This window comes from Salvelinus fontinalis, unplaced genomic scaffold (assembly GCF_029448725.1).
Source record: "Salvelinus fontinalis isolate EN_2023a unplaced genomic scaffold, ASM2944872v1 scaffold_0208, whole genome shotgun sequence".
NCBI classification, from domain to species: domain Eukaryota; kingdom Metazoa; phylum Chordata; class Actinopteri; order Salmoniformes; family Salmonidae; genus Salvelinus; species Salvelinus fontinalis.
This window is the reverse complement of record NW_026600417.1, coordinates 124,674-140,518: the sequence shown is the minus strand read 5'-3', so window position 1 is coordinate 140,518 and position 15,845 is coordinate 124,674. Positions and strand designations below refer to the sequence as shown.

General features: G+C 45.4%; 1 protein-coding gene across 1 annotated transcript in view; it reads right to left on the bottom strand.

Annotated features, from left to right (window-relative positions):
- Positions 1-2,040: 2,040 nt before the first annotated feature.
- Positions 2,041-15,845, bottom strand: part of LOC129844714 (plexin-A4-like) — a gene marked incomplete at its 5' end in the record, with an annotated part of 114,496 nt that continues 100,691 nt past the window's right edge. The window contains 2 exons of the mRNA XM_055912766.1: positions 2,041-3,722; positions 13,794-13,897. Of these exons, the coding sequence (XP_055768741.1) occupies positions 3,507-3,722; positions 13,794-13,897 (320 nt within the window). The remainder of the gene's footprint in view (positions 3,723-13,793; positions 13,898-15,845) is intronic.

Genomic DNA, 15,845 nt, shown 5'->3' with positions numbered 1-15,845 from the left:
ACTGTAGCAGACTATGGAATAACATGAATAACATCATATAACATGATCAACACAGACACAATATAGAGGTTGTAGCCGCGGGAAGATGTTTGGGGGTGGGGGTGCTGCGTTTCTTTCACCAAACGTGGTGGCAAAAAACAATAACATCTTGGTGAAATATTGTTTGAGGTCTGCGTTACAGACGGCTGTATCGGTCTGCTAATACAGGAGTTGAATTAGTTTGTATTATTAGCAGGTGTTACAGCACCCTCAGCCTCCCTACTTCCCGCGGATATGGTGCAGAGTATAGAGAGACAACACACCTAACAGAGGGGATGTGTAAAGAAAACATCTGAGCCAGCACAGTACTGTTCAGGTCGCCACGATCGAGTGAAAATGGTCAGAGACGACAACATAGACAAAACACAAAAAAGACAGACGCAACACAAACCAAAGACAGACAAAACAAAATACAGGGGGGTCAAGCCAAACTACACAGGTATTCTAAAGGATACTACACAGGTATTCTAAAGGATACTACACAGGTATTCTAAAGGATACTACACAGGTATTCTAAAGGATACTACACAGGTATTCTAAAGGATACTACACAGGTATTCTAAAGGATACTACACAGGTATTCTAAAGGATACTACACAGGTATTCTAAAGGATACTACACAGGTATTCTAAAGGATACTACACAGGTATTCTAAAGGATACTACACAGGTATTCTAAAGGATACTACACAGGTATTCTAAAGGATACAAAGTCAAATAAGTCAAAGCTCCAGTAGTTTGTCTGGGTTCAGTTAGGAGCTTCAAGCTACCGAGCCTTTGAGATTGGACATTACAACTTTTACAACAGCATGCACGTGGTTCATTTTTCATGCCATCTTTTTCTCTTGGGAGGTAGAAATCGCCTTTGCACAACTCACGGACACAAAATCGAACAGGTGTATGGCGAGATGAAATATTCATATGCCCTCCCCATTTGACGAGAGTGGCGATGACATTTAAAAACACTCCGGCTCAATGAATGTTTACACAGTGTGAAAATAATTGATCAGTAGGACTGTTGGTCGAGGGAGAGGACGGGGAAATAAAGAATTGATCAGTAGGACTGTTGGTCGAGGGAGAGTACGGGGAAATAAAGAATTGATCAGTAGGACTGTTGGTCGAGGGAGAGGACGGGGAAATAGTGTGTTTTTGCCAAGGCAGATGCTGCAGAAATCAATTTGTCCTTTCAGAGAGAAACGCAGGAAGAGTGAATGATGGAGGGAGAGAGGAAGAGAGGAGAGAGAGGGAGGGGTCAAGTACTAGAGAGAGAAAGCAGGTAAAGGTGTGTGTGTGTGTGTGTGTGTGTGTGTGTGTGTGTGTGTGTGTGTGTGTGTGTGTGTGTGTGTGTGTGTGTGTGTGTGTGTGTGTGTGTGTGTGTGTGTGTGTGTATCTGTGTGTGTGCGCATATTGACTCATGGAACTTGAGTGATTTGGATTGATTGGAGTGTGTGTGCGTGTGCGTGTGTGTGTGTGTCTTAATAAAGTGGTGGTTGTCTTCCAGAGTGTTATCGAGTGTGCTGGTGTAATAGGGCGTGATGACACGTTCGGTGGAGTAGAAGGAGTGCCTAGAAGGGGCGCTCCACACACACACACAGTCCGTACTGAAATACTACCATACTGACATATCACACAGGAGTTTTGATTAAGAAAGGAAGCTGGCACCCTCTCTCTCTCTCTTTCGCTCCCTCTCTCTAAATCCCTTTCCTACGCACTTCATCTCACTCCATCACTTTCTGCCTTCTCCTTCCATCCCTCTCTCCCCTACTTCCTCTTCATCTTTCTCCCTCCCTGTTCCTCTTCATCTTTCTCTTTACCCCTCTTCTTCTTCATCATCCCTCCTTATTTCCTCCTCTCCACCTTCCTCATTTTCTCTTACTAACTTTCTCCCTCCCTCTCCCTCTCCTTTGGCTCCATTAGAATCATCCTCTCTTCTCCTCAGTGCTTCTCCATTGTGATCAGTCCAATTCAAAGCCCCCCCCCCCCCCCCCCCCCCCCCGTGTCTCAAGTGGCTCTGGCATCGTTTGAAGTCAATTCCCCAACTAAGTCAAGAGATGTGTGACATTCTGTCTTCCTCCATCTCTCTCTCTATCTCCGTCCTGTCCCCTTTCTCTTTCTCTTTCACACTCACCCTCCTTTTTCTTTGGTCTATTTTGAGTGGAGGAACGGAGGCGAGGCGGTGAGATGGCGTATGGAGATGAGGTGCTAGCTGGCTAATAAAGCCGTAATTTGATGTGTCTGGAGTGTTTGAGTCCGGGCAGCGCTGCCTTTGATCAGGGTTTGATTTGATGGCTTCTTCTCAGGTTCAAGAGAACACAGGGCCAGACCAAGACAGTCACTGCTGGATGGGACACTGTCTGTCTGCATCCCAAATGGTACTCTATTCCCTATTACTCTATTATGTAGTTCACCATATTCCACATGGGGCTCTGGTCCAAAGTAGTGCACTATTTAGGGAGTAGGGTGCTATTTGGGACACGAATCTCCAGTCCCAGGGGGGAGGAAAGTGCAAACTGCAAATGCACTCCTTCTCTTCCCTCTCTTTGTTAGTCTGTTAAATTCCCTGCTCTCTAATCTTGTTATCCTGTCTCCTGGGCTCAGTTCTGTCCCTCTTCTCCTCTGGGGCTTTGTCACTATTACTAAGGTGTGACAGCACATAGTGGCTAATGTATGGAAGACTTTACTATGTGTTCAGGTATTGTTAACAGTGACTAATGTATGGAAGACTTTACTATGTGTTCAGGTATTGTTAACAGTGGCTAATGTATGGAAGACTTTACTATGTGTTCAGGTATTGTTGACAGTGGCTAATGTATGGAAGACTTTACTATGTGTTCAGGTATTGTTGACAGTGGCTAATGTATGGAAGACTTTACTATGTGTTCAGGTATTGTTAACAGTGGCTAATGTATGGAAGACTTTACTATGTGTTCAGGTATTGTTAACAGTGGCTAATGTATGGAAGACTTTACTATGTGTTCAGGTATTGTTAACAGTGGCTAATGTATGAAAGACTTTACTATGTGTTCAGGTATTGTTAACAGTGGCTAATGTATGGAAGACTTTACTATGTGTTCAGGTATTGTTAACAGAGCCTTTACATCTGTTAGTGACATATGGAGCTCAGTTAGTTTGAGGGATGAACAGTGTGTGCAGGAGAAGTCTGTGTTGGTTTCTGTGGTGAAGATTTAGAGGGAGAAGGTGCTGTTTAGCCACGTTTTTTAATTAAAATTCTGGCAATGGAGCTTGTGCATTCGCAACAGGGAATACCCAGTGTGTGTGTAGGTGTGAACGTCTGTGTGTGTGCTGATGTGTGTTTGTGTGTGCATGTGAGTGTGTGTGTGCTGACTCTGACTATGGATCCCACTCCAATGAGAAGGACACCGTTCTTCCTGTTTAACTCTCAGGCACACAGAGTGCTGGGAGATGGAGGGGGGGGGGCATAATTGTTTTAGTTCCAGGAGGACACTCCTATCCAGCAAAGAAATCTGGAAATGTGCCGGAAATGTGCTCCTCTCTCTCTCTCACACACACACACACACACACACACACACACACACACACACACACTGTCACATTAGCCATACCGTATTTACTGGCTGAGGTTCTGGACACAGTTGAGTTGTTGACCGAGTTGTAGGCCGTCACCTGCTTGGGGACCAGGGCCATCACAGAGTTATCAGGCACCTGCAGAGAGCGGGAGAGAGAGAGAGAGAGGTGGGGAGAGAGAGAGAGAGGAGGGGAGAGAGAGAGAGAGAGAGGAGGGGGGAGAGAGAGAGAGGAGGGGAGAGAGAGAGAGAGGATGGGAGAGAGAGAGAGAGGAGGGGGGAGAGAGAGAGAGATAGAGAGAGAGGGGAGAGAGAGAGAGAGAGAGAGAGAGAGGGGGAGAGAGAGAGAGGAGGAGAGAGAGAGAGAGAGAGGGGAGAGAGAGAGAGGGGAGAGAGAGAGAGAGGGGAGAGAGAGAGAGGGAGAGGAGGGGAGAGAGTGAGAGTGAGGAGGGGAGAGAGTGAGAGCGAGAGAGACGGAGAGAGAGAGACAGCGAGAGAGCGAGAGAAAGAGAGCGAGAGAGAGCAGAATGACTAATCACCATCCTCAATGAGTGCATTCTGATTCTGCCAAGTGCATTCTGAATACATAACAATCCCCAATGAAGAGAGATGTGGCACTCAGCCACTAAACCCTGGATCACCATACAAATCACCATCCACACGTCATCATGTGTTTATCCTCCATCTATAACAGCTATGATTGGATGCTCAGGAAGCCTTTGTGATTAGCCTGTGTGATCTAATCAGCCCATACACATATGATTAGTGGTAGTGAACGGGGGTGATGTATATCACTATGTGTGAGATGATACGTCTCAGCCTCCCATTTCAATAATACGTGTGAGAGAGAGAATGACAGAGAAAGAGAGATGGGCTCCTACTTTTCAACACAACCGAAATTGATTCAATTAACACAACTGGGAGAGAGGCTGATCCCAGCCGTGCACAAACACACGTACATGTATGCAAACACACACACTCTGCATAATTTCTCCAGCGAGCCCCGCCGCCTAAGGCAGGGTTAATTGAAGAAGTGATCTCTTTAATAGAGTGGGAGGGGTGTGTATGGGGAATAGGGGTGCAGTGCTAAGGGTCTCAGGTGTGTGTTTGGGGTTCCATTATTACATCATAGCATTATTTCACCCGCTCCCCAATCCGCTCCTGGTGCATAATGTGTTAGTATTATGACAGGCGACACCTATGGGAGGGTTCAGGGAGATTCCACAGGGATCCAACTACCCCCCTCTAACTCTACAACATGGTCCCTAAGCAGTAATCCTACATGTTTACTAGTTAATATAATGGTGTGTGTGTTTGGGGTTGTAATATTGGGAGGGAGGAGGAGAGGTGGGATGTGAGATGACAGGTGGGTCTGGGTGGTTTAGGAAGAGGAGAAGAGAGACTGTTGCTCTCAGTAAACTGATGGGATGGCCTGATCATATATCAGAGCAATGCTCAGGGCTACAATGTGATTCTCCCTTCTGCAAATAATATAATATATACATATTTAATATATGCTATTTAGCAGATGCTTTATCCAAAGTGACTTACAGTACAGTGAGGGCATACAAACTTCTATTTTAGCAGACAGGGCTTTGGAACTTTAGTTTCAACCAAAAGAGAATGGGTTCTATGCTAACTGTACAAAGGGGGGATAGAAATAGAATTAGAATAGTTCCTCTATATCTAGGAGGGGGAATGGGTCTGTGCTGTTTTCATAAGAACCCATTAGGATGACAGTTAGCAGAGTCTAATTCCATTCAGAGTGCGCTTTGATCCCATTCTATATTCCATATTTCTGTATTACATTATAACCATTATAACAAGACAGACGTGGGACTTCTGGAGCCTGTCAAGAGGGGAAATCTGTCTGACCAAAGTCGACAGTAATCAATGATATTCATGTTTTACTAGGTCAGCAAAACATTCATAATATATAAGTGGGTAACCTTTTCCACTAACCATGGTGTTGTACAAAATCTACGTCATATAAACTGACCTGTTGGACCAAAAGTGAACAAAGGACTGATGTAGACAGAAGATAATCGCCGCTAGGTAATACATCACAGAAATATAGCGTCATCTAATGTTAGCTTGGTAAAACGATGAGAGGAACGTTTTGGAGTGGGCTGACTGAGTGTGAATCTGCGGGATGTTTCCAGTCCCCCTCCTTTCCTCCTTACCTCCCTCTCTCCTCGCTCCCTCTCCTCCCTCCTCCCTCGCTCCCTCTAACAGGCTTTGAGTGTCTGAGTCTGTTTTCTTGTCAAGGAGAACGCACCCAGCCTTCCCCCTCCTTCCCCTCCCCAGCTGAAAACTGAATTAACTTCTGTCTTCATTATCTCATTCCGGTTTCCAATCAGGCTTCTAATCCATTCTACCTCGCTGTCTCGACCACCACACCCACGACATCCCACTCGCCGCCGTGACATTTAATTTAAGCGTCATGTGGCGGGCAGACGCCCCCCCCCCCCCGGAAAGCTCATTTGGAGGGCTGCTGGCTTAGGTGTCCACATTATTTACACCATAAGGAACAAGCGAACGTCGCTCCATTCCTATTTCCACCGGTCCATCATTCCGACTCGCTGGAGGGACGCTTGCCAAGAAGGGAATGTACCAATCAGCAGGATTTGTCATAATGGGGTTGTCTGTCTGTCTGTCTGTCACTGTCTGTTCATGCGTGGCAGGTGTACATATGACTGGCTTGTCCAGGTGAAGGTTTGTGTGTGTGTTTGCATATTTAGGAAGTGTCATGTTGTCCATGTCTGGAATGGAGCTGGACATACTGTATGTGTGTATTTTGAGCATGTGTGTCCACCTATGCTAATGCCTGTGTTCTAGTGTGTAAAACTCCCTATGAATGTGAAGACAGATGGACATCTGAGTGGAGCACATCAGATCTTAACTCCTCTCCTCTGCTCAGACAGAGAGTTGCCATGGCGTTACGACCGCCTGCCCTTTGTTGGTCATCTCCCTGCCTCTAATCCACACTCCCTCCCTCCCTCCCTCGGCTGATTACTTCTGGGGTGTCTAGTCAGTCAGGCCCTGATCCTCTGTAATGACCTGGATGTGCTCTGACAGGCCCAGTCTATTACAGGGGTCACAGGTCACGAGGTCAGAGCCAATAAGGAGAGGAGGGAGAAAGTCATGACTACAAAAGCAATAGTCTCTCTACTGATCGTCATCACTGCTGGTTCTACAGGGGGATAGGAGCAATGATATAGTCGGGTGAGACATCTGCCCTTTTCAAATGTTTTCTGAACGGTGTATGGAGGGTATTTTCAGTTCCTCTAATGAATGTGCTGTAGCTATAGAAATAGAATAAACAGAGTTCACTTCTTCGAAATGAACATTTTGTTTTTCTTGGACAATGCTGTTTTCTATTCTATACTATGATATTCTATTGCCTGAATGTAAGCTGTAATCCTACAATAGAAGATTCAAACACTAAAACCATTGTATCTAGGGTTGCACATTTCCTGTAAATTTCCCCAAATTCCCCAGTTTTCCAGAAATCCTGGTTGGAAGATTCTTGAAATTATGAGGGAATCCAGGAATCCTCCAACCTGGATTTCTGGGAAACCAGGGAATTTGGGGAAAGTTGCAGGAATTTTGCAACCCTGATTGTACTGTCTTAGGGTCCTGATCAACCCTGATTGTACTGTCTTAGGGTCCTGATCAACCCTGATTGTACTGTCTTAGGGTCCTGATCAACCCTGATTGTACTGTCTTAGCGTCCTGATCAACCCTGATTGTACTGTCTTAGGGTCCTGATCAACCCTGATTGTACTGTCTTAGGGTCCTGATCAACCCTGATTGTACTGTCTTAGGGTCCTGATCTACCCTGATTGTACTGTCTTAGGATCCTGATCAACCCTGATTGTACTGTCTTAGGATCCTGATCAACCCTGATTGTACTGTCTTAGGGTCCTGATCAATCCTGATTGTACTGTCTTAGGGTCCTGATCAACCCTGATTGTACTGTCTTAGGGTCCTGATCAACCCTGATTGTACTGTCTTAGGGTCCTGATCAACCCTGATTGTACTGTCTTAGGGTCCTGATCAATCCTGATTGTACTGTCTTAGCGTCCTGATCAACCCTGATTGTACTGTCTTAGGGTCCTGATCAACCTTGATTGTACTGTCTTAGGGTCCTGATCAACCCTGATTGTACTGTCTTAGGGTCCTGATCTACCCTGATTGTACTGTCTTAGGGTCCTGATCAACCCTGATTGTACTGTCTTAGGATCCTGATCAACCCTGATTGTACTGTCTTAGGGTCCTGATCAACCCTGATTGTACATTCTTAGGGTCCTGATCAACCCTGATTGTACTGTCTTAGGGTCCTGATCAACCCTGATTGTACTGTCTTAGGGTCCTGATCAACCCTGATTGTACTGTCTTAGCGTCCTGATCAACCCTGATTGTACTGTCTTAGGGTCCTGATCAACCCTGATTGTACTGTCTTAGGGTCCTGATCAACCCTGATTGTACTGTCTTAGGGTCCTGATCTACCCTGATTGTACTGTCTTAGGGTCCTGATCAACCCTGATTGTACTGTCTTAGGGTCCTGATCTACCCTGATTGTACTGTCTTAGCGTCCTGATCAACCCTGATTGTACTGTCTTAGGGTCCTGATCAACCCTGATTGTACTGTCTTAGGGTCCTGATCAACCCTGATTGTACTGTCTTAGGGTCCTGATCTACCCTGATTGTACTGTCTTAGGGTCCTGATCAACCCTGATTGTACTGTCTTAGGGTCCTGATCTACCCTGATTGTACTGTCTTAGGGTCCTGATCTACCCTGATTGTACTGTCTTAGGGTCCTGATCTACCCTGATTGTACTGTCTTAGGGTCCTGATCAACCCTGATTGTACTGTCGTAGGGTCCTGATAAACCCTGATTGTACTGTCTTAGGGTCCTGATCAACTCTGATTGTACTGTCTTAGGGTCCTGATCTACCCTGATTGTACTGTGTCTACATGAAAGGATGCTGCATCTGAAGATAACAATCACTCAATATATTTCTACCTTTGTAGGGGATTTCAAACTGAACATCCATTTATGTTTTTACTCTAATTACTGTTTTGAGATCTAAAACCGACCTTGCTCTTTTGCTCACAACATCAAATCAAAATCAAACTTTATTTGCCACATGCACCGACTACAACAAGTGTAGACTTTACCGTTGAAATGCTTACTTACAAGCCCTTAACCAATAGTGTAGTTCAAGAAGAAGAAAATATTTACCAAGTAGACTAAAATACAAAGTAATAATAAAGAGTAACACAATAAGAATAACGAGGCTATATACAGGGGGCACCGGTACCGAGTCAGTGTGCGGGGGTAAAGGCTAGTTGAGGTAATATGTACATCTAGGTGGGGGCGAAGTGACTATGCAAAGGTAACAAACAAACAGCGAGTAGCAGCAGTGTACAAGGGGGGGGGGGGGTCAATGTAAATAGATAATTATGAATTGTGTCAGCAGTCTATGGCTTGGGGGTAGAAGCTGTTGAGGAGCCTTTTGGTCCTAGACTTGGCGCTCTGGTACCGCTTGTCGTGCGGTAGCAGAGAAAACAGTCTATAACTTGGATGGCTGGAGTCTGACAATTTTATGGGCTTTCCATTTTGACACAGCCTATTATATAGGTCCTGGATGGCAGGAAGCTTGGCCCCAGTGATGTACTGGGCCATTTGCACTACCCTCTGTAGCGCCTTACGGTTAGATGCCGACGGGGAAAAGGTTTTGTCGTACCCTCTTCACGACTGTCTTGGTATGTTTGGACCATGATAGTTCGTTGGTGATGTGGACACCAAGGAACTTGAAACTCTCGACCTGCTCCACTACAGCCCCGTCGATGTTAATGAGGGCCTGTTCGGCCCACCTTTTCCTGTAGTCCACGATCAGCTCCTTTGTCTTGCTCACATTGAGGGAGAGGTTGTTGTCCTGACACCACACTGACAGTTCTCTGACCTCCTCCCTATAGGCCGTCTCATCGTTGTCGGTGATCACTGTTGTGTCGTCAGCAAACTTAATGATGGTGTTGGAGTCGTGTTTGGCCACGCAGTCATGGGTGAACAAGGAATACAGAAGGGGACTAAGTACACACCCCTGAGGGGCCCCAGTGTTAAGGATCAGCGTGGAAGACGTATTGTTGCCTACTCTTACCACCTGAGGACGGCACATCAGGAAGTCCAGGATCCAGTTGGAGGTGTTTAGTCCCAGAGTTCTTAGCTTAGTGGTGAGCTTCGTGGGCACTATGGTGTTGAACGCTGCGCTGTAGTCGATGAACAGCATTCTCACATAGGTGTTCCTTTTGTCCAGGTGAGAAAGGGCTTGTGGAGTGCGATTGAGATTATGTCATCTGTGGATCTGTTGGGGCGGTATGCAAATTGGAGTGGGTCTAGGGTGTCCAGGAGGATGCTGTTGATGTGAGCCATGACCAGCCTTTCAAAGCACTTCATGGCTACCGACGTGAGTGCCATGGGGCGGTAATCAATTAGGCAGGTTACCTCCGTTTCCTTGGGCACAGGGACTATGGTGGTCTACTTGAAACACGTAGGTATTACAGACTCAGTCAGGGAGAGGTTGAAAATGTCAGTGAAGACACTTGACAGTTGGTCCGCGCATGATTTGAGTACACGTCCTGGTAATCCGTCTGGCACAGCGGCTTTGTGAATGTTGACCTGTTTAAAGGTTTTGTTCACATCGGCTACCGAGAAGGTTATCACGCAGTCTTCCAGAACAGCTGGTGCTCTCATGCATGCTTCAGTGTTGATTGCCTCGAAGCAAGCATAAAAGGCATTTAGCTCGTCTGGTAGGCTCGCGTCACTGGGCAGCTCGCGTCTGGGTTTCCCTTTGTAGTCCATAATAGTTTCAAGCCCTGCCACAGCCGACGAGCGTCAGAGCCGGTGTAGTAGGATTAAATCTTAATCCTGTATTGATGCTTTGCTTGTTTGATGGTTCGTCTGAGGGCATAGCGGGATTTCTTATAAGCGTCCGGATTAGTCTCCCGCTCCTTGAAAGCGGCAGCTCTAGCCTTTAGCTCGATGCGAATGTTGTATTCCTCTATGTCATTGGATGAATCTCGGAACATATTCCAGTCTGTGCTAGCAAAACAGTCCTGTAGTGTAGCATCCACGTCATCTGACCACTTCCGTATTGAGCGAGTCACTGGTACTTCCTGCTTTAGTTTTTGCTTGTAAGCAGGAATCAGAAGGATAGAATTGTGGTCAGATTTGCCAAATGGAGGGCGGGGGAGAGCTTTGTATGAATCTCTGTGTGTGGAGTAAAGGTGGTCTAGGATTTTTTTTCCCTGGTTGCACATGTGACATGCTGGTAAAAAATTGGTAAAACTGATTTAAGTTTGCCTGCATTAAAGTCTCCGGCCACTAGGAGCGCCGCTTCTGGGTGAGCATTTTATTATTTGCTTATGGCCTTATAGAGTTGGTTGAGAGCGGTCTTAGTGCTAGCTTTGCTTTGTGGTGGTAAATAGATGGCTACAAATAATACAGATAAGAACTCTCTTGGTAGATAGTGTGGTCGACAACTTATCATAAGGTACTCTACCTCAGGCGAGCAATACCTCAAGACTTCTTGAATATTACACATCGCACACCAGCTGTTATTGACAAAAAGACACACACTCCCACCCCTCATCTTACCAGAGGTAGCGTCTCTGTTTTTCCGGTGCATGGAAAATCCCGTCAGCTCTATATTGTCCATTTCTTCGTTCAGCCACGTCTCAGTGAAACATAAGATGTTACAGTATTTAATGTCCCGTTGGATAATCATAATAATAGGTCATCCATTTTATTTTCTAACGATTGCACGTTAGCAAGGAGACTGGAAGGCATTGGGAGTTTACTCGCTCGCCTCCGGCTTCTCAGAAGGATCCCCGATCTGCGTCCCCTTTTCCGGCGTCTTTTCTTCATGCAAAAGGCGTGGATCTGGGCCTGTTCCAGTGAAAGCAGGATTTCCTTCTCGTCGGACTCGTGAAAGTATAACGTTTCTTCCAGTCCGTGGTGAGTAGTTGCTTCTCTGATGTCCAGAAGTTATTTTCGGTCATAAGAGACGTAGCAGCAACATAGACAATAAGTAAAAAAATAAGTTACGCAAAAAATTAAAAAAAATAGCACAATTGGTTGGGAGAATGTAAAACATCAGCCATGTTCTTCGGCGCCATCTATTAGTCTATTGGCTGGAGAAATCAACATAGTCCATTTAGAACTGTCAAAGGATGTGTGTGTTCATTCAATAGCTTGGCAGAGGCTTTTAAGCCTGCTAAAACAGAATTCTGCCTCTTCTTCCTCTTCCCTTTGTCTGCGGCCATCAGACATTATTGAAACGGACTGATACACGACTCTGAAAAACATTCTGCCTCACTGATCCAACGGCATCATCAGTCCTAGGCATCAACAACCTAAACCAACATGATCGGACACAACACGTGTGCAATACTGTCAGGTTGCGTGCGTAGACATCTTGTGAAGCCTCTAGTCTCTTTGGTACTTTTCCTCTTATAGTACTAGTTTAGGTGCTTTCCTACCGTCAACTCTGACTTGCAGAGTTCTAATCAAAGTCAGATTTTGAATGAGTTTCTGTTTCCTTCAGTGTTTGGGGGGAAATACATGTGGTAGTGGGTAAAAGAGCTGTCTGTCGAATGGCGGCGTTTGGAAACAGAAACAACAAAGAGAGCGGCTGATGACTCCTGAACTCAGAAGGCTGGAGAAGCGAGGGAGGAGGGAGATATGGTGAGGCAGGCGGTACAGATAGAATCAGTTAAACAAATAAACAAACTCAAAACACAAATCTCCCTCCGGCTCTGTCTGATGAGATCAGGAGGTCTATATGAGAAAAGAGCCGTGAGTGGTGTGTGTGTGTGTGTGTGTGTGTGTGTGTGTGTGTGTGTGTGTGTGTGTGTGTGTGTGTGTGTGTGTGTGTGTGTGTGTGTGTGTGTGTGTGTGTGTGTGTGTGTGTGTTTTGCAAAGAGACCTTTACAGGGTAATCTATTTGATGAAACATTTATGAGGTTGAGCCAGCATTTTGACTGGCTGATTAGCTGCAAAAGTTTACCTGGAAATGGAATGACACTCAGGTGGAGTGAGTTTACCTGTGAGTGAGTGTGCAATATGAATGTATCTAGTGTACCGTCTACATTATGGTAGTACCTGGAAGTCAATCATCACAAACATGTATTTACCTGGAAGTGGATAGTCTAATGGTTAGAGCCTAATCTGAACCATGGGTTTACCTCTAACTGAACACTATGCAGCATAATATTTACATGGAAACATGTGCACCACACTGTATTATACACTATGAGGGAATAGTTTAGTTTTGATATTGCAAATACACACTGGAGGGGAAAACAAACTACAGTTCATTCCATTCATCCATTTTGCTCGTCTCAAACAAGCTTTGTTGGTACACTAGCAAATCCCCAGTCCCTTCTGTACAGCGTATTGGGAGTTATCTTCAATCTTCTCCACTACGGATTAGTGTACCCTATAGAAATACAATGAATTATACTTCTAGGGTGTACCCTCTCCGTCCTGAGTGAACATGGGTATGACTCCACCTGTAGATATGCATGTCCCTTGTAGTATAGATATGTATGTTCTAGATAGTGATGCATGTACCTGGTAGTATAGATATTTGTGTTCTAGATAGTGATGCATGTCCCTGGTAGTATAGATTTTTGTGTTCTAGATAGTGATGCATGTACCTGGTAGTATAGACATTTGTGTTCTAGATAGTGATGCATGTACCTGGTAGTATAGATATGTATGTTCTAGATAGTGATGCATGTCCCTTGTAGTATAGATATGTATGTTCTAGATAGTGATGCATGTACCTGGTAGTATAGCTATTTGTGTTCTAGATAGTGATGCATGTACCTGGTAGTATAGACATTTGTGTTCTAGATAGTGATGCATGTACCTGGTAGTATAGATATTTGTGTTCTAGATAGTGATGCATGTACCTGGTAATATAGATATTTGTGTTCTAGATAGTGATGCATGTAACTGGTCGTAAGCCAGAGTGTAGATGTGTGTGTAAAAAAAAAAGGGGGAAAAAAATATATATATACCGTATATACACATACACACACCTTTATTTAACTAGGCAAGTCAGTTAAGAACAAATTCTTATTTTCAATGACGGCCTAGGAACAGTGGGTTAACTGTTCTAGATAGTTATGCGTGTACCTGGTAGTGAGCAAGCATGTTGAGTCTCTTCCAGTCGCTCTCAATCTTGGTAGAGAGGTCTTCATCCATCAGGATCGTACGCTGACCTCTGCCCTGGCGCCACTCTGTGAGGGGGCAAAGGTAAAGATAGGTTAGGGCACTATGGGAGAAAGAGATTTATATCCAGCCTGCACAGAATGACCTTTTCCACAAGATGCAGTGATCACTATCACATAGTGAATCCATGTCACGCTCTCTTTTTGTACACTCCTTTGATGTCACACACGCAGGTTGGCATTTATTGTCATGAATCTTTCCCTGGAGGCAGCTCTGTAGAGTGGTCACTGACTGGCACAGCCACAAAGTCATCAAATCTGTTGTTACAATATAGCCAGTTTTGACTTTCTAGATGGCCCGTGTAGTGAAAAATCGCGTATTTCTGCCTCCAGGGCAAGATTCATGACAGTGAATGTCAACCTGCGTCACATACACACTGGTTCTGCAAGAGCCATGTACGTCTGGACTGTGAGAAGAGAAAGTGAGTGGCTACAGTGAAACAGATCTGGAGTTCCTGGAATCCTTCCTTTGAAGCCAGCATGAGATTCCCAGGCTACAAAGCAGCGACACCGAGAAGTAGAACGAGTGTGACAACGAGTGTTAGTAGCAAAAGAGAACGAGAAGGAGGACAAGAAGAGATTGAGGGAAAAGGGAGGAAAATTAATCACCCACTCTGCTCTTTGATAGAGAGCGGATCGGGGGCCTTCGCTGGGCCCTCTCGATCGATGGATGTGATTACCGCTGCTAGCCAAGGTCCCTACTTCCTCTTTCATCTGTGGCGGCCCCTGGCCCCCATGCTGAGTGCTCTCCACCATCGACCAGCGCTAAGCCCCCTGCTGAACTGTCTCTTATTGTCATTACTGGGAACTAGCTAGGGCAGGAGAAACCACACCACTGCTACCCCATTCAGCTGGACGTTCAGTCTCAGCTAGAGATACCACACCATTGCACCCTCAGGAGATACCCCACCAAAGCATCCTAAAGAGTAATCCAACCACTGCACCCTTCAAGAGAAACCATACCACCGCACACACTCGAGATACAACACCACACTACCTCCAACAGATAAGCCACCCCAAAGACATACCAAATAGCTCACCACCCTCACCACTGTAGAAAAACCCCACCACTGTATTCCCTCACATTATAATGAAAATAAAAGATATTGTGGAAAACAAACAAGGAGGTGATATTCTTTTGTTTGCCGCATTTGAGTTTATATAAGAATGTGTCACTGTTCCCGCCTGGCGTCGGCCACTGTCATCTCCTATTCCAATCACAAATAGACCAACAAAGCAGCAATCACAGGGCGGATGATGAAACACGTCCTAGGAGGGGTGAGGAGAATAACTTCGGCATCAGAAATCTCCAGGAAACACAAAGCCTCCTATTGTTTTCTCTCTGTACTGTACATCTTTCCATCAACATGCAAATGACCTGAGTCTCCAGTTGGGCCAGAGTAAACAAAGCAAAGGAAGAGGAGGGAGGGAATTGGGAAAAAGGAGAGGAAAGAAAGGATGAAGTTGGAGAAAAACAGAGTAAAATGAGATTGCCCCTTTAACCCAATCCTCCCAGGTCTCTCTGTGTGGAGCCCAGTGTTGTAGATGAGGGCTTTGGGGAGTGGAGGGATTCTAGAACATCGGAGCTCCTACAGTGAAGGTGAAGGTTATTGAGGTAGTGTTGTCATACTGCAGAGGGGGAAGCAGTGAAGGTTATTGAGGTAGTGTTGTTATACTGCAGAGGGGGAAGCAGTGAAGGTTATTGAGGTAGTGTTGTCATACTGCAGAGGGGAAGCAGTGAAGGTTATTAAGGTAGTGTTGTGATACTGCAGAGGGGGAGGCAGTGAAGGTTATTGAGGTAGCGTTGTTATACTGCAGAGGGGGAAGCAGTGAAGGTTATTGAGGTAGTGTTGTCATACTGCAGAGGGGGAAGCAGTGAATGTTATTGAGGTAGTGTTGTCATACTGCAGAGGGGGAAGCAGTGAAGGTTATTGCGGTAGTGTTGTTATACTGCAGA